General features: G+C 38.5%; 1 protein-coding gene across 4 annotated transcripts in view; it reads left to right on the forward strand.

Moving 5' to 3' along the window:
* VTI1A (vesicle transport through interaction with t-SNAREs 1A) overlaps positions 1-25,694 on the forward strand; it is a 363,723-nt gene that overhangs the window by 201,612 nt on the left and 136,417 nt on the right. For 2 of the 4 annotated variants that reach the window (XM_082630425.1, XM_082630426.1), the window contains 2 exons: positions 2,523-2,593; positions 3,289-3,350. In XM_082630425.1, the coding sequence (XP_082486551.1) occupies positions 2,523-2,593; positions 3,289-3,350 (133 nt within the window). Of the gene's footprint in view, positions 1-2,522; positions 2,594-3,288; positions 3,362-25,694 lie in introns of all 4 variants that reach the window. The other 2 variants (XM_082630427.1, XM_082630428.1) reach the window with 1 other exon arrangement.

Here is a 25,694-nt window from a genome sequence, read left to right on the forward strand (position 1 = left end):
AAGGTTTTAATTTCTCCATCGAATCTGAATGAGATCCTTGTTAGGTAGAGTAATCTTGGTTGTAGGTATTTCCCTTTCATCACTTTAAGTATGTCCTGCCACTCCCTTCTAGCTTGCAGAATTTCTGCTGAAAGATCAGCTGATAACCTTTTGGGGACTCCCTTGTATGTTATTTGTTGCTTTTCCCTTGCTGCTTTTAATATTTTTTCTTTGTATTTAATTTTTGATAGTTTGATTAATATGTGTCTTGGCATGTTTCTCCTTGGATTTATCCTGTATGGGACTCTCTGCACTTCCTGGACTTGATTAACTATTTCCTTTCCCATACTAGGGAAGTTTTCAACTGTAATCTCTTCAAATATTTTCTCAGTCCCCTTTTTTTCCTCTTCTTCTTCTGGGACCCCTATAATTTGAATGTTGGTTCATTTAATGTTGTCCCAGAGGTCTCTGAGACTGTCCTCAATACTTTTCATTCTTTTTTCTTTATTCTGCTCTGCGGTAGTTATTTCCACTATTTTATCTTCCAGGTCACTTATCCTTTCTTCTGCCTCAGTTATTCTGCTCTTGATTCCTTCCAGAGAATTTTAAATTTCTTTTATTGTGTTGTTCTTCATTGTTTGTTTGCTCTTTAGTTCTTCTAGATCCTTGTTAAACCTTTCTTGTATTTTCTTCATTCTATTTCCAAGCTTTTGGATCATCTTTACTATCATTACTCTGAATTCTTTTTCAGGTAGACTGCCTATTTCCTCTTCATTTGTTTGGTCTGGTGGGTTTTTACCTCGCTCCTTCATCTGCTGTGTATTTCTCTGTCTTCTCATTTTGCTTAACTTACGATGTTTGGGGTCTCCTTTTCGCAGGCTGCAGGTTCATACTCCCCGTTGTTTTTGGTGTCTGCTCCTAGTGGGTAAGGTTGGTTCAGTGGGTTGTGTAGGCTTCGTGGTAGAGGGGACTGGTGCCTGTGTTCTGGTGGATGAGGCTGGATCTTGTCTTTCTGGTGGCAGGACCACATCCAGTGGTTGTTTTGGGGTGTCTGTGACCTTACTATGATTTTAGGCAGCCTCTCTGCTAATGGCTGGGGTTGTGTTCCTATCTTGCTAGTTGTTTGGCATAGGGTGTCCAGCACTGTAGCTTGCTGGTCGTTGAGTGGAGCTGGGTCTTAGTGTTGAGATACAGATCTCTGGGAGAGCTTTCGCCATTTGATATTACATGGGGCCAGGAGGTCTCTGGTGGACCAATGTCCTGAAGAGGCTCTGGCCTGACACCCGGCTGGAGCGCCAAGACCCTTAGCAATCCTAATCTTCTCGAATCTTGAACACAAATTCAGAGCAACATTGGGATTCAGATAATCTGCTCAGGCCACACCCTCCACACCGGTTCCAAGAGAGCCTTCTCCAAGCCCCTGAGGATGGAGGTTTCTTCCAGGTCTGAAATGTTTTAGTCTTTCTTCCTAACCGCTTATATGAATTTCACCTCTTCTTACAGACCTAATCCCAATTTCTCCAGGAAGTCTTATCTGATTTCTCCAGGCTAGAGCAAATATCCTCCTTGTTTGCTAGTGTTGGAGGGTCTCCTGCAGAGGTGGGAGGCAGCTGTGGCTCACCGCAGGGACAAGGACACTCTAAAATTGCTATATTATATTGATTAAAGGAATTTAATGTCATGGTAATACCTAATAGTATGACAAAATTGAATATTGCAATTGTTATGCAAAGAAAGAAAAATGCAACTCTAGTTGTTTCATACTTCTCCATTATTGGTGTCATCTTCCATTTTTATGATGCCTTTACTGGGAACCACATATCTTATCCCATTTTACCTTAAGGATAAATTGTATGGAGTTAGTAATAAAAAAACTAACGTCAATCTGAGAGGAGATAATGTACTAGGAATGTACTATCCTAGGAAGAATTTTCAGTTTGTATAGGTGTCAAAAATATAATTTATGTTATTGTATTTAAGCAATTCTTATTATTTGGATTTTTCTATCATGAAAGGAATATACAGTCCTTTTTTTTTGATGTGCCATGAAATATGAACTCTAATGTAACATTTATCCTTTAACTGCTAAATCATCTCTATTAGCTCGGGAGTTTGTGAGTGGAAGGGCTTGATCTTGGTCACTGGCCATGTCCCCAACATCTACTGCTGGCGCAGAGTAGGGCCTCAGTGATTATTCATTGAGTGTATTGATTCTTGCGTACTATACAATTATGTGCATTTGTGTGGTACCCTATAGCTTTCAAAACATTTTTAGTTAGGTTATCTTTTTTGACTATAACAAAAATTTTGTGAGAAAGTTAGGACAGATATTTTCTTCCAATGAATAAAATTGCAGTTCAAGTGGATTATGGAAGAGCTAGGTTAGGAGGGTGTCGGGGTCATAATAATCTGTTGTTTTTTTATATTGATCATGAGCATTCTGTAAATTCTGTGCCTGTTGTCCTTTTGGTACTTCTGAAGTTTTTTTTTTTTTCATTTGCACCCAAAGTCATCTTTCCTAACTCAAATTTTCTTGTCCATAGAACAAATTGGCCAGGAGATGTTGGAAAACCTCAGTCATGACAGAGAAAAGATACAGAGAGCACGTGAAAGAGTAAGTAGAAGTGCTACAATCTTTTCACAAATTCAGTAAATGAAAAGACAAAAAAATAAATAAGTAAAACGTCTTGGGCATGTGCATAGACAGTAACAATTACATTGGTGTAAGCACGTGTAAAAATGGCTAGGGTGAAAGAGGGCTATAGAGTGGGGGTGAAGGGAGTGCGGGATGGAGAAGGAATAAGCTGACTCTTTATGCCTCCATCCCAGAATGCCCCCAGGTAGATATTTTATTTAGCGTTATATCTAAGGAGAAGATCACTGAGGAAGATTTTGTGGTATGTCAGGTCTTTCAGAGCTAAAGCTAAAAAATATTGATCTCATCTTCCCTCAATTCATTTTGCTTCCATTTATATCTCTAGGACTGTGTGCATTCATAGGGTGAAAATATTAATTAATTACCAGAAATAAATTAAACTTTGTCAGCCTGTGAGATATTTGCTTTTATATCCTGTTCAAGTATCCAATTTAAAGCTCCTGGGGTTATCTAGTATATGTAATTTTCTAAATCTAAGAATTTTCAGAGATAATGTAAGTGTCAAAAATGTATTTTAAAGTATTTAAACATTTTTTTATGAATTGGATTTTCCATCATGAAAGAAAATTATTGTTTGCCAGATTAGATTAAAAATAATCTAATTCCATGAAGTTTCATTTTGTTCTGTTTTAATGCTGCTTTTCTCCTCCTAGCTTCGGGAAACAGATGCTAACTTGGGGAAAAGCTCCAGGGTTCTGACAGGGATGTTGAGAAGGTAAGAGCCAGGTAGGGACTTATCTTCCTCTCTCTCTCTTACTTCTTTTTTAAGTATATTTTTCATCTCGTTGCAACCGGCATGTTCCAGGCATGCAAGCTTCTGCTCTTAGTACCCTGTGTCAAGACCCTTTTGAAATGACAGAGCACTGATATTAACTCTTGTTTGGACAGGGACACACACTGAGTAACTTAGATTAGAGAGAAGGTTTGAGCTTGGGGGGTTACCTCAAGCTATGGAAAAAATTAGGGTTAGACATGAAGTATTTTTTCATAGCCTGAGGAAGGCCCCATGGCAGGAGCAGACTGATTTTATTTTCTATTTTGATAGCCTCCTTGCTGTAGAGGGAATGGTGGCCTGCAGCACCAGGAGCACACTTGGTATTAGCGTTGCCCTCTGTTGCTTTGTTTTCATTTCTTTTTTAAGAGAGTCTGGGGAAACATTCTGAGTTTATGTATACTTAAAAAAGATTTTTTTAATTTAAAGAGTATCTGAATAGTGTGCAGTCACATGTGCGGGCAAACAAATGTTAATGTTTTATATGTGAAACTAACCTTTGATTGATGGAAGACATTTGGGAGAGTATGTGAAAGTAAATGAATGCATGTAGGTAACATTCTGCGTTCTGTAATTTTGGAGGGGAGTGAGAAATGTTTTCATTGTTCCGAAAATTGGGGTCATTTTTGACTTAGGTATATTCAGCATGGAATTACTGCATTCAGAATCTACCAAATAAGACTATCATCTAGCATAACCTTCAGTTTGGAACTGTGGATAGAAATATGAATGAGCAATGTTGAGAATCGCCTCTAGAATAGCTTAATTGGAATTTTAAAAAGAGAATCTTATTTATCATTGATGCTATAGTGACAGCTATTTGAAAATAAGTACAGTCTTCTCTGATCATGTATCCATGTATAATAATTTGCTAAAAGTATGTTTGCTGTGTTAGAGATTGATTACATAAGAATCAGTCAAAGGTATGGTCACTTAGTCTTCTATAGGCCAATGTAGCGATGTGGTTTCCCTATCAGGCTACTCAGGAGCAAGGTTAAGTTCCTGGGACACTTCCAGCCCACGCTGACACAACTGCACACGCCACCCCTTTTCCTACACCCACAGTCCCCAATTCAAAACCATAAACCACCAAATTCTCTGATTAGGGGTAATATGTAAACGACCTAGAAAAATTCAAAATCCACATAGAAGTGGCGATTGAAAGGAATGCTTCAGTGCATATAAACAATAAAAAAGAAAAAAAGGGGAAAATTCTCTATTGCTTCCCTGGGAGGGCCCCTGCAATGTGAGCTGTAACGAATATTCTGCATATGTCTCCATTTTGTCAAATCTCATTAAAGAGTCCTCCCGCTTTATGTCAGTTGAGCTGTCCAGAAATCATTCATCATTTTTAGTGTAAAAAAAAATCATGTGGTTATTTAAATAATATCATATTAATGTTAAAGTTCAGCTGTCATTTAATGGTATGGCTTAATCAGATGTAGCATTTAGGAAAAATAGTTTATCCAGGCTCTATGTGGCTTTCAGGTTGGCAGATTCAAATAAGGATTTATGGGTTTCTAAACCAACGTATTTCTGTCCACATTTCTGCTTGATGTACCTCACCCTTTTGTGCAGGACACTGCAGACAGTTATTTCAACAAATAACGTATCTCCTCATATTGTGTTTGAATAAATTTGCAAGTCATTTAGAGAGGGTGAAGCACAAACCACTTCTGTAACCTTTGACTGGGCTTTCTTTAGAAAAATTATACTAACAGGGTTGTTTCATAAGCCTACAGAAGAAGATTACTCTGCTGAAATCTTCTTGGGGTTCTCTTTGTAGGCAGACTCAGTCAATCACTGACTCATCTCCTTTTGGGCTCTGTCTAGAGTATGAACAGAAATAAAAATCCCCAGATGGACATCACCTTGCTATGTCTGAGCCAAGGAAACTCTTAAGTCCACCTGTGCACATTGGTAACTGTGTTTTTCACTAAGCACAACTGGGATCTTGGTATCAGCCAAGGTATCCAGGTACTTTTAATCAATGCTATAACCTGAGTCTTCAGGAGCCAAATGTAGATGGTGGTTTTGGTTTAGTTTCTAATTACTATCCCACGTGATATACAATTTATTTTGGACTTGGGAACAGGCAAAAATAATTTACCAACTTCTTCACTTCATTATTTTTTATTATTCCCTGGAAAAACAGTCTCTAGAAAGTGGAACCAGGATTTATGTTTCTAATAGGAAGTCTTCTATTTACTGCTCTGATTTTGCTTCCTGTTACATCCCTCCCATTCACATGGCACTCAATTCCAGCACTGGTGGGGTTTTATTTCAGAAAGAGAAGTCACGTTATCTTACCAAAATTACACAGCTATATCATGTGTCAACAGGTGCTTCTGATTTAAGAAAAGTTACAATATTGAACAGTGTGCTTATCAGTATAAATGTATAAATGCATACAAGAAATGAATGTCCTCTTTGTTCAGGGTAGGTGTTTACTTGCATATAACATAAGCTTATTTATTTTCATATGATGAATTCTTTATGACCGAAGATAGTTAAGTATTCTACAATATACCAAACCAAGGAATTATTTTATTTAAAAGAAAGACTGCTGATTATTTTTAAACTTAGGTTGTTTTTAAGTTTGTAAAATGAACAGGAATGGTATATCATGGTCCCTCATTTGAGTCATTTTGCTAATATTGATTAGTCTGTTGTGAAGACAGGTGAAACCAGTGTTCCATCAGTGCCAATGTTTTGTACATAATCCACCCGATTTTCTGTAAGAGTGACCAAAGGTAGATAGGAAAATAAAACTGAGTAAGTGGCAGCCACTACCATTTGTGCTTTTTAATCTTTTGTTAACTTCAAATGGGGTTAAAAAAAAAACACATTTCCTTCCTTCCTTCCTTCCTCCCTCCCTCCCTCCCTCCCTCCCTTCCTTCCTTCCTTCCTTCCGTCCCTCCTTCCTTTCTTCCTTCTTTCTTTCCTTCCTTCCTTTCTTCCTTCCTTCCTTCTTTTCTTTTTTTCTCCTTATTCACTTCCTCAGTAAGTATTTCATGCCTGAATACAAGGACTTGGGGCTCCTCAAATGAAATCAGTTTGGATCCTTGCCTTCAGAGTACTTCAGTCTAGTAGAGAATATGTGCATATAAAGTAGCATAGGAATTCATAAAATCATCTAGTTTTCAAGGAAGCTATGGAAGATTCTACAAGTCCAGTTAATCCTTACTGATCATTAAAAAGGGTGCCAGGAAAACAAAGAACCTATAGAAAATATGATTTAAGTAGCTACACAACCAATAAGTTTGAAAAAAATAGAGAAATAAGTTGACTTACAGAATCATAAGTTTTGAAAGAAACTAAACTATGCAGAGAATATTGAGACATATCTAGGGAGAGAGCAATTGATTCAACCTAAATAAATGTTCTTCATGTAACTGTACTATATCACCAAAAGAAAGAAAACAAAGGAAAAAAACCAGTCCATTCAAAATTATATTAGTAAAACTTGACATCAGAATGCAGATATAGCTGATTTCCTGAAAAGTAATTTTTCTTCTGTCTTGACATAAGATGAAGAGCTACCTGGGGACAAACTGTTCATTTCCTGACTCTGTAGACAGAGTTTTAAATAAAGTGCTATTCAGATAATAATGAAAATTGTCATGAAACAAATGACCATTCCTGCGATGACGGGGGTCAAAAAAAAAGGATTTTTCGTTGACTTCCACAAAATTAGACTGTCATTAATTGGTTGTCTTTAAAGTGCCTCAGGTAGCACTGAGAGGCTTCAGTGTTGCTCTCCATATATATTTGCCTGTACGTGCACGTTGGTGTGTATATTTTTTCTTATACATTTGACTGGGAGATCTTATTAGATGAAACAGTACCAGCAGGAAGTGAAAATGAAAACAGTTCTCAAGATTTTCAGTCAGCAAACAAAGGACATCATGATTCTATTTTCTTTTTGCCTCTGAAGAGTGAATAATTTATTAGTAATTGTATGTTTGTTTCTAAAAGTATCTAAAGGATTCCTTAGAAATGTAACAGAGTTATAATTTGAAATCTCTGTTGACATAATTTGGAGGACAATGTGACAAGTTTATGTTGGCCCGTTGACCACATGTATATGCTGGCAAAAGGCTTATGAAAGGAAATGACATATGTAACATTTTTTAAAACACCTTTTCTGTATGATTATCTTAATATCAAACAATTTTCTCTCTCATGCACACTACCAATATTTGCTACTAGTATTAGTATTTACACACACACACACATACACACAATACAGAATAGCAGAATTACACACACAATAGCAGAATGTTTCCTTGAAAAAGTGAATTCTGTTTATCCTTCCATCATGTATGTAGTAACTTTCTTAAATAGGTAGCTGTTGAGAGGTGTTTTGTAACTAATCTATAGTATAAACAAAACAGATGGGATTAAATGAAGTTGATGCAGCTACCACTATTTATACATTTTTTAATTGCAATATAATTGATTTATTATATTAGTTTCAGGTGTACTACATAGTGACTCAATATTTTTATACATTACAGAATGATTACCACAAATATAGTTACCATCTGTCACCATACAAAATTATTATAATATTATTGACTATATTCTCCATGCTGTATATTATATCCACATGACTTATTTATTTTATAACTGGAATAACTTAATCCTCTTACTATTTAATACATGTATTTTTATTAGAGCTACTTCTGAGCCCATCTGGGGAATAACTGCCACCTATCATTGTTATCACATTTTACATTTGAAACATGGTTTTGTTGCTTTGGTAGGAAGACAGGTAAAAACATCTGGAAAACTTAAATGTACTGTCAGAATGATTCCTAAGGGTAAATATATCAGAAATACCAATGCAATTTCTATAAGCAACAGATATGTAATTTTTTTATTAAACAAACTTATTCTTAAAGAAATATGCTATGACTTTTCCTCTTCTTTAAAAATTCATCCCCGCCCCCCCATTTTGCCCAGGAAACATTTTGTTATATTTTAATTGTTCTTATTATGATGTCTGAAAATTCAGCAGTGGAGAGTTTTCAAGACTTGTGAGAAAAAATGTCCTTGAGAATTTACTCTCAATTTTTATGCACTGCAAAGTGTCTTACATTTATATTTTTCACTTTTTTTCTGGTTTTTGCTTTTCTCTCTTTATGTCATTTCTCTTTCTTGGCCTGTGAACATGAGTGGGCCCTGACTTGAAATTAGTACAGCAAAATCTTAACCTCTAAGATATTCTTCAGTTTTTAATCAAGTGCTTATTCTTTCAGAACAAAATGGTTCAGTTTGTTGCAGATTCTTTACACTTAACAGATTTAGGTTCTAAGCTTAGAATAATGCTACAAAGAGAAAATTATTTTTTAAAAACCTTGGTCCTTATTGTGTGAGTAAATTTATTACCATACACTTAACTCATTGCTTTCATCCTATGACCCCTTCAAGGCTGACATGGATGATGTTTTTACCAAATGAAAGAACGACTTTGGATTTCTTTATATATGTTTTTTTTTAATAACATTCTTGTAGCTTTAAACATAGAATTTTGGTATTGTGTTTAGACATTCGAATACAGCATCTAAAGTTTTCTATCAATGATAACTCTACTAGCTGCCTTAGGTGTGTGTCTGACCCTAACCATACTTTACACACATCAGATCTAATCCTTAAGAGCCCTGTGAAGGAAGCATCGTATCCCCATTTTACAGATGAGAATAACAATGCTTAGTGAAGTAAACTATCCATAGTCATATACATAGAAATGTACAGAATTAGACTATGAACTTAGCTATCTCTTTTTTTAAAATTTATTTTATTATTTAAAAATTTTTTTTTTAATTTTATTTTTTTATATGGCAGGTTCTTATTAGTCATCCATTTTATACACATCAGTGTATACATGTCAATCCCAATCTCCCAGTTCATCCCACCACCACCATCACCACTCCACTTTCCCCCCATGGTGTCCATATGTTTGTTCTCTACATCTGTGTCTCAATTTCTGCCCTGCAAACCAGTTTATCTGTACCATTTTCTAGATTCCACATATATGCATTAATATATGATATTTGTTTTTCTCTTTCTGACTTACTTCACTCTGTATGACAGTCTCTAGATCCATCCACGTCTCTACAAATGACCCAATTTCGTTCCTTTTTATGGCTGAGTAATATTCCATTATATATATGTACCACCTCTTCTTTATCCATTCGTCTGTCGATGGGCATTTACATTGATTCCATGACCTGGCTATTGTAAATAGTGCTGCAATGAACATTGGGGTGCATGTGTCTTTTTAAATTATGGTTTTCTCTGGGTATATGCCCAGTAGTGGGATTGCTGGGTCATATGGTAATTCTATTTTTAGTTGTCTAAGGAACCTCCATACTGTTCTCCATAGTGGCTGTATCAATTTACATTCCCACCAACAGTGCAAGACGGTACCCTTTTCTCCACACCCTCTCCAACATTTGTTGTTTGTAGATTTTCTGATGATGCCCATTCCAGCTGGTGTGAGGTGATACCTCATTGTAGTTTTGATTTGCATTTCTCTAATAATAGTGATGTTGAGAGCTTTTCATTTGCTTCTTGGCCATCTGTATGTCTTCTTTGGAGAAATGTCTATTTAGGTCGTCTCCCCATTTTTGGACTGGGTTGTTTGTTTTTTTAATATTGAGCTGCATGAGGTGTTTACACATTTGGAGATTAATCCTTTGTCTGTTGATTCCTTTGCAAATATTTTCTCCCATTTTGAGGATTGTCTTTTCATCTGGTTTATGGTTTCCTTTGCTGTGCAAAAGCTTCAAGTTTCATTAGGTCCCATTTGTTTATTTTTGTTTTTATTTCCATTACTCTAGGAGGTGGATCAAAAAAGATCTTGTTGTGATTTATGTCAAAGAGTGTTCTTCCTAAGTTTTCCTCTAAGAGTTTTATAGTGTCCAGTCTTACATTTAGGTCTCTAATCCATTTTGAGTTTATTTTTGTGTATGGTGTTAGGGAGTGTTCTAATTTCATTCTTTTACATGTAGCTGTCCAGTTTTCCCAGCACCACTTACTGAAGAGGCTGTCTTTTCTGCATTGTATATCCTTGCCTCCTTTGTCATAGATTAGTTGACCATATGTGCGTGGGTTTATCTCTGGGCTTTCTATCTTGTTGCATTGATCTGTATTTCTGTTTTTGTGCCAGTACCATATTGTCTTGATTACTGTAGCTTTGTAGTATAGTCTGAAGTCAGGGAGTCTGATTCCTCCAGCTCCGTTTTTTTCCCTCAAGACCACTTTGGCTATTCGGGGTCTTTTGTGTCTCCATACAAACTTTAAGACTTTTTGTTCTAATTCCATAAAAAATGCCATTGGTAATTTGATAGGGATTGCATTGAATCTGTAGATTGCTTTGGGTAGTATAGTCATTTTCACAATGTTGATTCTTCCAATCCAAGAACATGGTATATCTCTCCATCTGTTGGTATCATCTTTAATTTCTTTCTTCAGCGTCTTATAGTTTTCTGCATACAGGTCTTTTGTCTCCCTAAGTAGGTTTATTCCTAGGTATTTTATTCTTTTTGTTGCAATGGTAAATGGGACTGTTTCCTTAATTTCTCTTTCAGATTTTTCATCATTAGTGTATAGGAATGCAAAAGATTTCTGTGCATTAATTTTGTATTCTGCAACTTTACCAAATTCATTGATTAGCTCTAGTAGTTTTCTAATTAGCTCTAGACAGTTTTACTTCTTCTTTTCCAATTTGTATTCCTTTTATTTCTTTTTCTTCTCTGATTGCTGTGGCTGGGACTTCCAAAACTATGTTGAGTAATAGGGGTGAGAGTGGACATCCTTGTCTTGTTCCTGATCTTAGAAGAAATGCTTTCAGTTTTTCACCATTGAGAATGATGTTTGCTTTGGGTTTGTCATATATGGCCTTTATTATGTTGAGCTAGGTTCCCTCTATGCCCACTTTCTGGAGGGTTTTAATCATAAATGAGTGTTGAATTTTGTTAAAGGCTTTTTCTGCATCTCTTGATACGATCATATGGTTTTTCTTCTTCAATTTGTTAATATGGTGTATAACATTGATTGATTTGCGTATGTTGAAGAATCCTTGCATCCCTGGGATAAATCCCACCTGATCATGGTGTATGATCCTTTTAATGTGTTGTTGGATTCTGTTTGCTAGTATTTTGTTGAGGATTTTTGCATCTCTATTCATCAGTGATATTGGTCTGTAATTTTCTTTTTTTGTAGTATCTTTTTCTGGTTTTGGTATCAGGATGATGGTGACCTCATAGAATGAGTTTGGGAGTGTTCCTTCCTCTGCAATTTTTTGGAAGAGTTTGAGAAGGATGGGTGTTAGCTCTTCTCTAAATGTTTGATAGAATTCACCTGTGAAGCCATCTGGTCCTGGACTTTTGTTTGTTGGAAGATTTTTTTTTTGTTTTTTTGTTTTTTGTTTTTGGGGTTTTTTTTTTGCGGTACGCGGGCCTCTCACTGTTGTGGCCTCTCCCGTTGCGGAGCACAGGCTCCACACGCGCAAGCTCAGCAGCCATGGCTCACGGGCCCAGCCGCTCCGTAGCATGTGGGATCTTCCCGGACTGGGGCGTGAACCCATGTCCCCTGCATCGGCAGGCGGACTCTCAACCACTGCGCCACCAGGGAAGCCCTTGTTGGAAGATTTTTAATCACAGTTTCAGTTTCATTACTTGTGATTGGTCTGTTCGTATTTTCTGTTTCTTCCTGGTTCAGTCTTGAAAGATTATACCTTTCTAAGAATTTGTCCATTTCTTCCAGGTTGTCCATTTTATTGGCATAAAGTTGCTTGTAGTAGTCTCTTAGGATGCTTTGTATTTTTGAGGTGTCTGTTGTAACTTCTTTTTCATTTCTAATTTTATTGATTTTAGTCCTCTCCGTCTTTTTCTTGATGAGTCTGGCTAATGGTTTATCAATTTTGTTTATCTTCTCAAAGAACCAGCTTTTAGTTTTATTGATCTTTGCTATTGTTTTCTTTGTTTCTATTTCATTTATTTCTGCTCTGATCATTATGATTTCTTTCCTTCTTCTAACTTTGAGTTCTGTTTGTTCTTCTTTCTCTAGTTCCTTTAGGTGTAAGGTTAGATTATTTATTTGAGATTTTTCTTGTTTCTTGAGGTAGGCTTGTATAGCTATAAACTTCCCTCTTAGAACTGCTTTTGCCACATCCCATAAGTTTTGGATTGTCATGTTTTCATTTTTGTCTCTAGGTATTTTTTGATTTCCTCTTTGATTTCTTCAGTGATCTCTTGGTTATTTAGTAACATATTGTTTAGCCTCCATGTGTTTGTGTTTTTTACCCTGTAATTGATTTCTAATCTCATAGCGTTGTGGTCAGAAAAGATGCTTGGTATGATTTCAATTTTCTTAAATTTACTGAGGATTGATTTGTGACCCAAGATGTGATCTATCCTGGAGAATGTTCCATGCACACTTGAGAAGAAAGTGTAATCTGCTGTTTTGGGATGGAATGTCCTATAAATATCAATTAAATCTATCTGGTCTGTTGTGTCATTTAAAGCTTGTGTTTCCTTATTAATTTTCTGTTTGGATGATCTGTCCATTGGTGTAAGTGAGGTGTTAAAATCCCCCACTATTATTGTGTTACTGTCGATTTCCTCTTTTGTAGCTGTTAGCCGTTGCCTTATGTATTGAGGTGCTCCTATGTTGGGTGCATATATGTCTATAATTGTTATATCTTCTTCTTGGATTGATCCCTTGATCATTATGTAGTGTCCTTCCTTGTCTCTTGTAACATTCTTTATTTTAAAGTCTATTTTATCTGATATGAGTATTGCTACTCCAGCTTTCTTTTGATTTCCATTTGCATGGAATATCTTTTTCCATCCCCTCACTTTCAGTCTGTATGTGTCCCTAGGTCTGAAGTGGGTCTCTTGTAGGCAGCATATATATGGGTCTTGTTTTTGTATCCATTCAGCAAGCCTGTGTCTTTTTGTTGGAGCACTTAATCCATTCTCGTTAAAGGTAATTATCGATATGTATGTTCCTATTATCATTTTCTTAATTGTTCTGGGTTTGATTTTGTAGGTCCTTTTCTTCTCTTGTGTTTCCCACTTAGAGAAGTTCCTTTAGCATTTGTTGTAGAGCTGGTTTGGTGGTGATGAATTCTCTTAGCTTTTCCTTGTCTGTAAAGCTTTTGATTTCTCCATCAAATCTGAATGAGATCCTTTCCAGGTAGAGTAATCTTGGTTGTAGTTTCTTCCCTTTCATCACTTTAAGTATATTATGCCACTCCCTTCTGGCTTGTAGAGTTTCTGCTGAGAAATCAGCTGTTAACCTTATGGGAGTTCCCTGTACGTTATATGTCATTTTTCCCTTTCTGCTTTCAATAATTTTTCTTTGTCTTTAATTTTTGCCAGTTTGATTACTATGTGTCTCGGCATGTTTCTCCTTGGGTTTATCCTGTATGGGACTCTCTGCGCTTCCTGGACTTGGGTGGCTGTTTCCTTTCCCACGCTAGGGAAGTTTTCAATTATAATCTCTTGAAACATTTTCTTGGGTCCTTTCTCTCTCTCTCCTCCTTCTGGGACCCCTATAATGAGAATGTTGTTGCGTTTAATGTTGTCCCAGAAGTCTCTTAGGCTGTCTTCATTTCTTTTCATTCTTTTTTCTTTATTCTGTTCCTCAGCAGTGAATTCCACCATTCTGTCTTCCAGGTCACTTATCAGTTCTTCTGCCTCAGTTTTTCTGCTATTGATTCCTTCTAGTGTGTTTTTCATTTCAGTTATTGTATTGTTCACCTCTGTTTGTTTGTTCTTTAATTCTTCTAGATCTTTGTTGAATATTTCTTGCATCTTCTCAATCTTTGCCTCCACTCTTTTTCCGAGGTCCTGGATCATCTTCACTATCATTATTCTGAATTCTTTTTCTGGAAGGTTGCCTATCTCCACTTCATTTAGTTGTGTTTCCTGGAGTTTTATCTTGTTCCTTCATCTGGTACATAGCCCTCTGCCTTTTCATCTCATCTATCTTTCTGTGAATGTGGTTTTTGTTCCACAGGCTGCAGGATTGTGGTTCTTCTTGCTTCTGCTGTCTGCCCTCTGGTGGATGAGGCTATCAAAGAGGCTTGTGGAAGTTTCCTGATGGGCTGGACTGGTGGTGGGTAGAGCTGGCTGTTGCTCTGGTGGGCAGAGCTCAGTAAAACTTTAATCCACTTGTCTACTGATGGGTGGGGCTGGGTCCCCTCCCTGTTGGTTGTTTGGCCTGAGGCGACCCGGCACTAGAGCCTACCCAGACTCTTTGGTGGGGCTAATGGTGGACTCTGGGAGGGCTCATGCCAAGGCGTACTTCCCAGAACTTCTGCTGCCAGTGTCCATGTCCTCACCGTGAGACAGAGCCACCCCCCGCCTCTGCAGGAGACCCTCCAACACTAGCAGGTGGGTCTGGTTCAGTCTCTATGGGGTCACTGTTCCTTCTCCTGGGTCCCGATGTGCACACTACTTTGTGTGTGCCCTCCAAGAGTGGAGTCTCTGTTTCCCCCAGTCCTGTCAAAGTCCTGCAATCAAATCCTGCTAGCCTTCAAAGTCTGATTCTCTAGGAATTCCTCCTCCCGTTGCCAGACCCACAGGTTGGGAAGCCTGACGTGGGGCTCAGAAACTTCACTGCAGTGGATGGACTTCTGTGGTATAAGTGTTCTCCAGTTTGTGTCACCCACCCAGCAGTTATGGGATTTGATTTTATTGTGATTGCGCCCCTCCTGCCATCTCACTGTGGCTTCTCCTTTGTCTTTGGATGTGGGGTATCTTTTTTGGTGAGTTCCAGTATCTTCCTGTCAATGACTGTTCAGCAGTTAGTTGTGATTCCAGTGCTCTCGGAAGAGGGAGTGAGAGCACGTCCTTCTACTCCGCCATCTTGAACCAATCTTCTTTCATTTATTTTATTTATTTATTTTTGTCTGTGTTGGGTCTTCATTGCTGTGCACGAGCTTTCTCTAGTTGCAGTGAGCGGGGGCTACTCTTCGTTGCAGTGCGCGGGCCTCTCACTGCGGTGGCTTCTCTTGTTGCGGAGCATGGCCTCCAGGCGTGTGGGCTTCAGCAGTTGTGGCACGCAGGCTCAGTAGTTGTGGCTCACGGGCTCTAGAGTGCCAACTCAGCAGTTGTGGCGCACGGGCTTAGTTGCTCCGTGGCACGTGGGGTCTTCTTGGACCAGGGCTCAAACCCATGTCCCCTGCATTGGCAGGCGGATTCCCAACCACTGCGCCACCAGGGAAGCCCTAGCTGTCTCTTTTGAATGCACTACACCAAAGGTTCTCAGAGTCAGTTTTCACTAACTAGTAGTGAAATGAGAAGAGTTAAAACAAACTAGTGAGTTTTCATTATGTAAATTGTTACTGTTATCTGCTCTCTTTGTCATGATTCCATTTCTTCTGTAAAATAATTGTGGTAGTCAACAGTTTCCTTATAATAGTTGATTGTTACAGCAAATGGAAAAGGAAATCCTTGGAAGGACTAAACATTAGCCATCAGTTTTCCCACCTTCCCCCCTCTCCCCACAGTTTATTGGTCTGGGATATTCAGAATTTTAGGAGCCGTTATTCTACACCACACTATCTTTTAATAACAAAAACCACTGCTACGTATGCACTCACCGATACCTCCTAGGTAGCAGTCACTGTTCTAGACACTTGGTATACATTATCTTGTTTCATCTTCATGATATCTCTGTAAGGCAGATACCATTACTCCCATTTTAAGAAATAAGGAACTTCTGGTAAATATTATCCAGCTGTAGAAGCAGTCTGCCTCCAGAGACTGTTTTTCCTACCGTGCTGGACTGTTACCCTTCTTCTATAGAGAATTAGTAGCCTCACAGAGAGTCAGACAACCATTCTGGATGGTTCTTGAAAACAGTGAACAAACCCTTACTACATCCCACTATTTTGAATCGGTCCCCATGAATCTATGATCTGATGTTTTAGACCTGGAACCTCATGCAGCAGGTGGACACACGGACTGAGAGCAGTTACCTCAGAACAATCCAGAGCTTTTACTAAAAAGGGGAATAAATCCTGGGTGGGCAAAAACAACAGATGTTATCTTCAGAATGTTTCAGGTGAACTTTTATCTCTACTCGGGCTCTCAGGTGAACTACCCCTCTCTTCATCAAGCCTTCATCAGTCTCCCAGCCAGAAACAAGCTGTCTTTGCTCTTATCCTTCAGGGTAGTTTGTATTTCTCACAAGACTCTAACATCTTCTGCTTTGCACTGTGTACATTGTAGTTAGTTATTAATGACTAAGTCTTCATTTTCTTCTAGATCTTTTTTATCCCCTCCCTCATCCCCCAAGGGACTTTATATGGTTCCCCACAATATTGTGCAACCAGCTGAAATAAGTAGGGGAGGATATCCAAGTAAAAGAGAAAACAAAGCCAGGAATCACTTTACTCCCCCCAAAGCATGGACTGTCAACAAATGCCTGTGCAGATATCCAGACAGGTGGAAAATGTCCTACCTGAAAGCAAAGCAGGAGACACAGTCAGAGGGCCCACGGTGTTAGATAAAATGAAAGTACCCTTTAGTTGAGGTCAAGCATAGCCTTTCATGCTGCTGAGACAGGCCTTGATAGACTGGTTACTGGGGGAGGGTGACAGGTCTCATGTCAGATCCCTGCCTGGAGGGGAATGAGGAGTTTCCGTGTGACCAGTTGTCTTAAGAGTCCTCAGGTCTGGAATGTAAGCCGCTGGCGGTCAGGAGCCTCATTGCATTTAGCACAGGGCCACGCTCCCCCAGCCTGGGCCTGGTCAATGAATGGTCTTTGGAAGAATGGCTAAGAATAGTTTCAAAGTTGCTGTCTAGGTTCTTGGATGTAATTTAGTTGAAACCCCTTGGCTGCAATGTAAACATGTTCTTTCAAAGATAAAATAAGTAACTTAACAATAACAGAATATTTTTGTCCATTATTCAATCACAATGGAAAAACATCTTATATTTTCCTTGGTTGTGAGCCACAGTTTGAGCTAATTCGCGAATTACCTTTCTTTTATGATTTTCCCTTTTTTCCCCAAGAAACATGCCATCCTTTAACGCAATGTAGAATATGAAGGGTGCACGTCACCTTCACCATGAACACTTCCTTTGAATGCAGCCTTGAGCTCTTAACTGGAAGCAGGGAGCCCTAGGCCTTCCTTATAAACAAGTAATGGAGCCCTCGACCCCCCTTGTAAAGGGCTATTGATTAACATATACCATCACCAAACAACATTTTCCATGCCCGCACACCGTTACACCCCTGTCTGCTCCATGGTAAGCTGAGGGAGGCCTTTGGCCATCTGTTTCGTTAAATACCAGAGGCAGTGAACGGTATCTGAACTTTATAAAGCAAGTGTCTGGGCTTCCCGCTTCACCAGTCTCCCCCTTCCTCTTCTGCTGCCACTGATGCCGCCACTACCACCGCCGCCACCGCCATATTTTTTTTGTTTGAACGCTCACATTGTAAATTAGTGTATTCACACATCAATTTTAAAAGGCTCACTGTGTTATAAAATGGGACAAAGCGAGCTCAGTAACAGCTCGTGCACAGTGCAGGTGGTCGAGCTAGCTGCTCCCTAGATCAAAAGTCAAACAACTGTGAATCTTCTTTTGAAAGTGCAGTTAGGGAGACAAGGCGAGGCTTATCTGCACAAACAAGAACGAGTTATAGATATACATCGCAAATGCAGGAGGACAAAAAGGGGTTTCATAATCTTGCAGGGTAAGAAAACCTTCTAATGCTGAAAATTCTGAGGGCATCTCTGGAATATGTAGCCACTTTTTTCTTTTTTTTTTTTTTTTTGTAAAATTACTCTTTTATTGTGTGGCAATTGGTAATTATTATTTATGCTTTGGTGCTGTTCCTAAAGTAGCTAAGTTTTTTTTTTTTAAGCCACCTTGGGGGCAGGAAATAGCTCCCCTTTCATGGCTGTATTTTATTTTTCAGCAGCATTTAAGGACAGACTCCTATTTATACCACACAAGCAGTTTTGTCTGTTGTAAACAAAGTAAGTGGCTGGGAATTGTGCTTTCCCAGAAATGTTTTCCAGGGAAGCCATAATAAGAAACAACTGTGTACATCTTGAGATTTTTGTCATCTAGGTATTAAGAAAGAATTCTTTGCATTCATGGAAACAAAAAAGAAAGAAAACACTTTATAAAGAAAGATATTCAATATCCAGAAATGTAATTAAAATATTTCTTAAACTGCAAAAGTTGGCCACCTTACTAGTATTAATTGAGGTTGTTTTCTTTTCTTTTTTTTTAATTATCTCTAACATTTTTTGGCAAGGTAGTAGCTGAAATGACAGGAGGCGTTTTCTTTTTTTAACCTCAATATGCTATTTAAAAAGTTAGTGGCTTCTTTTGTAAAATTATGTGAAGAACTTTGGAACTGAAGTATGAATATCAATGGGAAAAATGCAACAATGGTAAATTTTATGAAAAATTTTAAAAGAGCATTGAAGAGGCTTAGAATTATGAAAGAACAGCATAGTTTCTTATACAATTATAGTTTACATAGGAAAAAGCCACTCTAGTTTCCATCGTCTGATATCTTAATGATTTCATGATGAAAAAAAAAACCTATCAGCTTTTTAATTCTCAAATCAGTCAGAGGTGTCTGAATCAGGTCCCCAAGTACTTTCATAAAACCATGCTCTCTGTCTCAGGGCATAAGGCAGTGGTCCCTATCCTGGGGTGGGTTTCACAGAGTCTCTGAACCACTGGAGTTTCCTGAAAATATTTGTGTATGTGTGTATATGCATCATTCTGAGAATTTTCCATAAAATTTTCTAAATAGTCCACAACCAACTCAAAAAAGTTGAAAAACGAGATATTGTCACAAAACTGTGTACCATGTCTTAGCTAAAAAACCACGTAATTACTTTGATATTCTGGCTTATTTGAAATGTATTGGTCTACAAGAAACACTTATTTTGAATTTTCTACAAAGTTTAACAAGAAACTTTTCAGGGATGCTTTCTTTGGGAAATCAGATCATTTATCAAAATTAAGTCCTTAAAGACAGTCAGAACAAGTAAAATATATATAGGGCCTTATAGTTTGTAAGGCACATTCACATATATTATTTCATTTAATGTAACCTTCATAAGAAGTCTGTGATTTGGTATCGTCATTATTATCCTTATGTTATAGATAATTGAGACCTACAAAAGTTGAGTCTTGCCCAAGGTCATTCCACCAAGATGGAGCAAAGTTGGACCAATACCCTGGTATTAGCCTCAGAAACCATGCTTTTAGCAGCCTCTTAACAGCAATATCCTTAGCAGCATCTTCTTCAACAGCAAATATTTCATGTTTACTGTGTCAAAGGGAATCCGTTAGTCATCAGAGGTTCAACAAACTCAGAACTCTACTCCTAGGTACCTTAATAGTTTTAAGAAACAACAATACATAGTAACTTGTGCTGTGAGGTCAGTGAGAGATAAAATGGTAAGTGGGGACAAGAAGAAATCCCTGGGGCCCACGGTCAGGTAGGACTTTATAGAGGAGATGGCAGGTACCTGGCCTAAAAGTTACTGCCTGATTCTTAAGCCACACATGGGGTAACGCCGCTTCCCTTTTTATGGCAGCCTCAAGGTAATAACTTCCAGCAGCAGAATTTGAATTGGGGGCAGGAGGATGTGTTAGAAACATCTATTTGGCCACAACTGTGTTGAGGGTATATAGGAAGTTAACAACTTGTAACTGCATCTGCTTATAAAGTAAATATGATCCAAAGTCTTCTCGAGAATTTTTTTTTAATTGCAGTGGAGTTTAAGATTTTCTTCAAATAAGTAAGAAAGGCTTGAAGTCACCTCGGTAGTTCTAATTATAAACAAATATGAAAAACCTTTTCACACATTTTATTTACCCCAATTTTAGAAAGATACTGAGAACTTTCATACCCTTGACTAAAATTATGTATTTATAAAATTTTATAGTCTTTGAAATTATACTGCATATTAACTATACCTTCTATATGTGTGATTGGTGAATAGATGCAAAGAATGTTGCCAGAGTACATGAACTATTGTATTGTGGCACGTTAATTCGTTGATAAGTGTATCACTTTAAAACACTGAATTTTTTCATATATTCCAGTTAAATCTTTCTCATCAAATGCGTTTATAGAGGTTTAGTTAGTAGCAAACTTGCCCAGCCGATAAAGAAAAGCATTCATTTTCTGTTCTGTATATGTGATCTGAAGCCATAGCCTTTAGGTCTTTTAATCTGTCTGTTCAAGGCCAAGCTATTTATATGGATAATTTTTAAAGCTTCTGTATAAAGAAAACAAGAACATTTTATTTATTCACTGGGGTTTTTATGTGCCTTGAAATTGCATAGATAAAGTATTTTCTGGCTCATGGATCTAGAGGAGATAAAAGGTCTCCTATTTTATAAGGCTTTATGTAAGCTTTTCAAATGTACAGTTTTCTTACGGCTAGAATTTTTTAAATAAGACATTATTTCACTATTACAATTGGAGTTTAATGTGGGCATCTTTTTCCTTTCCCTGAATTGCATGTTAAATTATGTGTTTAAGATCATTTTTATTGCATTTTTACCTCCTGGATTTTGATAATTCTCATGTTGGAGAAATTAATTTACCAATCCTCATTTTTAGTATTGGGCAACTATTTAATATGACTAGGAGTGGAAAACCTAAAAATCAGATCTAAGAGGCAGAGTGAAAGGTATAACTTACTTTTGCAGCATATTGGTCTGAGGATGAAAAATTATTTACCTCCCCCTCCTTAAGAATTTTTGCTGAGGCTAGTAGACTGAAAAGGAAAAGAAGAGACATTTTTTTTTAACTCTGGGGCAACTGGATTCAGACCAGATTCTAGGTGAACATTAGCTGCTGTTAGCTCTGCCATGTCAGGGCCAAGAAACAGCTTTCCCTGGCTGGAGCATTCCCAAGCTATCATAGCCATCAGACAGGTGGGGAATAAATATTGTAGAATGGTGGGACATTTGAAGAGCAAGCTCCTGATCCCCAGGACTCAATTTGGACAAGCTTCAATTGGAGCAAACAGGTGTTCCTGGGAGGAACTGTCCTCAGGTGGCTGGGGGTGTGCCATTCTTTCACACACATAAAAAGTTCCCTTTCCCTCTGCCCGCAGGAAAATTAGAATTAACTACAGCTTTTTCTTTTGAAATGGAAAAAGAGAAATAAAAATATGGTACCAGGTTTTGGCTCCGACTGGATTTCCATGGAGCATGTAATCTACGATGAATGATGAGAATTCTGGAAGCAAGGCATCCTTGCAGTTTTTAACATTGGAGATGCCATAAAAACTGAATGAATGCAAATAATCTTTTTACCCATGGCTGTACCTGTATAAGATGGAGTAGTCTTTCCTTCTGTTGTTCATTTGTTCATTCACCATATATTTCATGAGCACTTGCAATTTTCTAAACACTAGGCTAAGTGCTGGGCATAGAGTATAAGACAGAAAAAGGCCCTGCCCTCCAGGGACTTAGCCTAAATTGTAGTAATAGTAATTGGTTGGAACATGAAAATGAACCTGAATAGTCTTTGGGAAACTGTGCATTGAAAGTACTTGCTGGCATCAGAAAGATTTTTTTTTTCTGTAATGCCACCACATTGAGGATATGACTAGCATTTTATTGGGGGGTCATTCTTTTTAAATCAACTTTTGCAATAAAACATAAAATAGAAATATTAAAGAAAAATTTTAAAAGAAAAAAGTTGTTCTTAATCCCTCTTCCTTGAAACAAGCTACTCTGTTGATACAAGTATTTCCCTCTAGTCTTTCCGTCATGATCCATGTATAATGTTATATTGCTCTCCTCACTGAATATTGTATCTTTTTTTTTTTTTAATTTATTTTTGGCTGTGTTGGGTCTTCGTTTCTGTGCGAGGGCTTTCTCTAGTTGTGGCAAGCGGGGGCCACTCTTCATCGCGGTGCGCGGGCCTCTCACTGTCGCGGCCTCTCTTTGCGGAGCACAAGCTCCAGACGCGAAGGCTCAGTAGTTGTGGCTCACGGGCCTAGTTGCTCCGCGGCATGTGGGATCCTCCCAGACCAGGGCCCGAACCCGTGTTCCCTGCATTGGCAGGCAGATTCTCAACCACTGTGCTGCCAGGGAAGCCCTGAATATTGTATCTTAAATGTATTTCTGAATTTCCACATCTTCATGATTATATTTTTCCTAGTTAAAAATTTTTCTAATGAAAGTTTTAACAAACCTCTTATTTTGTAAAGAAAAAAAAAGAAGAAAGAAAGAAGAGAAACAAGTATCAAGAAACAGGAAGAAAGTAATCTATAATCACACTGACGAAAGGTAGCACCAAAATCACACTGGTGAAAGGTAGCATATTTCATTCCAGTATTTTTCTCTGTAAATATTAATTCCACTGCTGGTTCTATGAAATCTCTTCTTTATCTCACCCATCACTTCATCTTTTACCCTTTTACCTTTTTTAAATATCACAGGTTTTACTTAACAGTTTTCCGCCCTTCACTGTATAAAGGCTATACTCTCTTACTGTTTTTATTGAAGATGCCAAACAATCTTCAAAAACACTTATAGGTTTCTTTATCACATAATTTTCAGAATTGCGTTCTTCCTCTGAATCTTTCGGATCTCATTTCCTTTTCTTTGTTCTATAGGATCTTTCCTGCCACTGTCTTCATATTGTTTTGCATTTTTATTTGGTTTGGTTCGTTTTTAAAACCTCTTCTTGGATCTGCAAATGGATGGCAACTTTATAGGATCAACTCTGTCGACAGATAGCCCTCTGTCTCCAGACTGTCTTCATGGGAAGGAAGTGGGGCTTCTTCCTTCCCCCACTCCGTGACTCTGGCATGAAAAATGTCCAACCCTTGTGTGCACACCTGTCATCTCCTTCACATGTTTACCCTCCACCACTGCATGCAAACACACTTTACATATGAAGACCACACTTCCGAGGTTTCACCATACCTTCCTTGCCTATCACTACCCGGTATTGATTTATTGTTTTCCTGGGAACTGTCATTTCTTACTGGCTATAGAAAAGAAATAAGATGAGGAGTGTGGAAAAGGAGGAATGACTACAGAAGTCCACATGCCTCCTAAGTGGCAGCATCCACTCCTAAGAGAGACAGATACTTGGTTTCTAGTTGTAACAGAACTCACATCTTTTACCTCGTAGCAGACTTTGTGAGAGGTGGACTACTGCTTTACATTTTTCAGCCCAATTCATTTTTTGTAGCCATAGAAAATCCTTCCAGGTTCTGGCAATTTGTGATGTCAGTTTTGGTGTCGTAAATTATCGTCATCTTTTATTTTTTCATTCCAATTTAATGGTCACTTGGATAGATGCAGCATCAGGAGCCATCAAGCAGGCACCATTTTAAAGCGGAAACTGTGGGTGATCTTTAAAATTGCCCTACAGGGCTTCCCTGGTGGCGCAGTGGTTGAGAGTCCGCCTGCCGATGCAGGGGACGCGGGTTCGTGCCCCGGTCCAGGAGGATCCCACATGCCGCAGAGCAGCTAGGCCCATGAGCCATGGCCGCTGAGCCTGCGCGTCCGGAGCCTGTGCTCCGCAACGGGAGAGGCCACAACAGTGAGAGGCCCACGTACTGCAAAAAAAATAATTAATTAATTAATTAATTAAAAAATTGCCCTACATAAGGGGACCATATAAACCATTTCTGTAGCTCAACCCTTGAGCCTGTATGCCTGGGTGGTCTTGTTTTAACTGTTACTCTTTAATTATTGATTACTTACTGACACAAGGCATGGAAGCCTTAGGGAAAATGAAATCCCATGTGCCAGTTTTCTTTAGATGAATCTTCTTTGAGGTTTAAGTGTCCCTCTAAGTAACATAGTGAGGCTGGATTGAGAGGGTCATTCCAAATACTGCCTGGCAGGGTCAGCCGTGGCATCTATATTCATTGATGGAGTCTACTGATACATCTGGAAAACGAGGCATGTCTGCCTGTGCTTCATATCATGACAGCCTCATACAAGCCCATCTACTGTAGGCCAGGCATCCTTACATTTCCATACTCCCCATTTCCCTTCTCTGTCCCTCCTGGAAAAAAGTCTACTCTCCAACAATGACAGTGACTTACCAACAGGAACCAACTTCCCCTATTAATGCTCCTATCCTGGAAGCATTTATTAGGAAAATGGTAATTCACTCCACAAATATGTGCAAGGAACTTTGCGGGGTATACAAGGATGGAGGATGACTCTTGCCAATGACTCTTCTCGCAGAAGAAGCACTACCTCAAGATGGATGGTGATCAGAAACCTCCTGCACAGTTTGGAGTGGAGACTATTGCCAGCTTGGAGGAATCAGGATGAGTTTCATGGATGACACAGCATTTGTAGTGGCCCTTGAAAGAGGGGTGAGATTTACCCAGGCAAAGTTAAGAGATTCCAGACCAAGAAAGCAGCACAAACAAGAGGGAAGTAGCATCTTTCAGGCAGGCACAGCAGATAATTCAGATCAGCTCTTTGTTGTCAACTCTGCAATTTTTGCCTTTTGTTTTCTGAGGCTCCCATTCTAACAGTAGATTGGGTCAGCTCACAGCACGCTTGCAGTTATGCACAACTGTCATCTCCCTCCCAGCTTTACCCCCCACTGGAGAGACAAAAGCTTGACTGAGTGATAGAGGCCTGAAAATCTAGGGTCCACTTTTTCTTGTCATTATTTTTCTTTTATTGAGCACCTACTATGTACTCTGGGCAGAATGACCCTTATTAAAGGACCAAGTTCTTTCATTGTTTTCAGGTAGCCGGTTGCTATGTTTCTTTTTGCAAGTTCTTACTTCCTCTTGAACATCCCCGGTTTCACAGTGTTTTTCTAAGGATCCTGAAAGGTGTTACAAGTACAGGTGGCTATGCGTGTAGGCAGAATAGACCTCCACCAAAAGGTGGGATTTTTCTTTCAGGGCACCATGCCATCAAAAGTATCATTCTGAGCCATTGCCCAGAATGCTTCCTTTAGAGTTTGTCCTCTTAATCATTAGACTTTGCTGTCTCTTCAGATGCTGTGCGGACTCTCTATAACCTGTTGTCTCAGCTCTGCCGCATGTGACATAATCTGAGAATAGGTTGGTATGGGAGAGGAGGGGAGTTAGATCCTGGAGGATTTTAGGAGGCCACCAATCAGAGAGCCTGGGTGGCCTGGAATCAAACTCCACAACATTGACTGAAACTGACCTGGGCCTAACCTACTACTACCTCCTTTTTTTTTTTCTTTTTTCAACAATTTTGCTTTCATAGGACCTGACATTTTTAACCCAGTTTTGCTTTGGGGAAA

This window comes from Mesoplodon mirus (assembly GCF_964341445.2).
Source record: "Mesoplodon mirus genome assembly, chromosome: 2".
Classification (NCBI taxonomy): Eukaryota; Metazoa; Chordata; class Mammalia; order Artiodactyla; family Ziphiidae; genus Mesoplodon; species Mesoplodon mirus.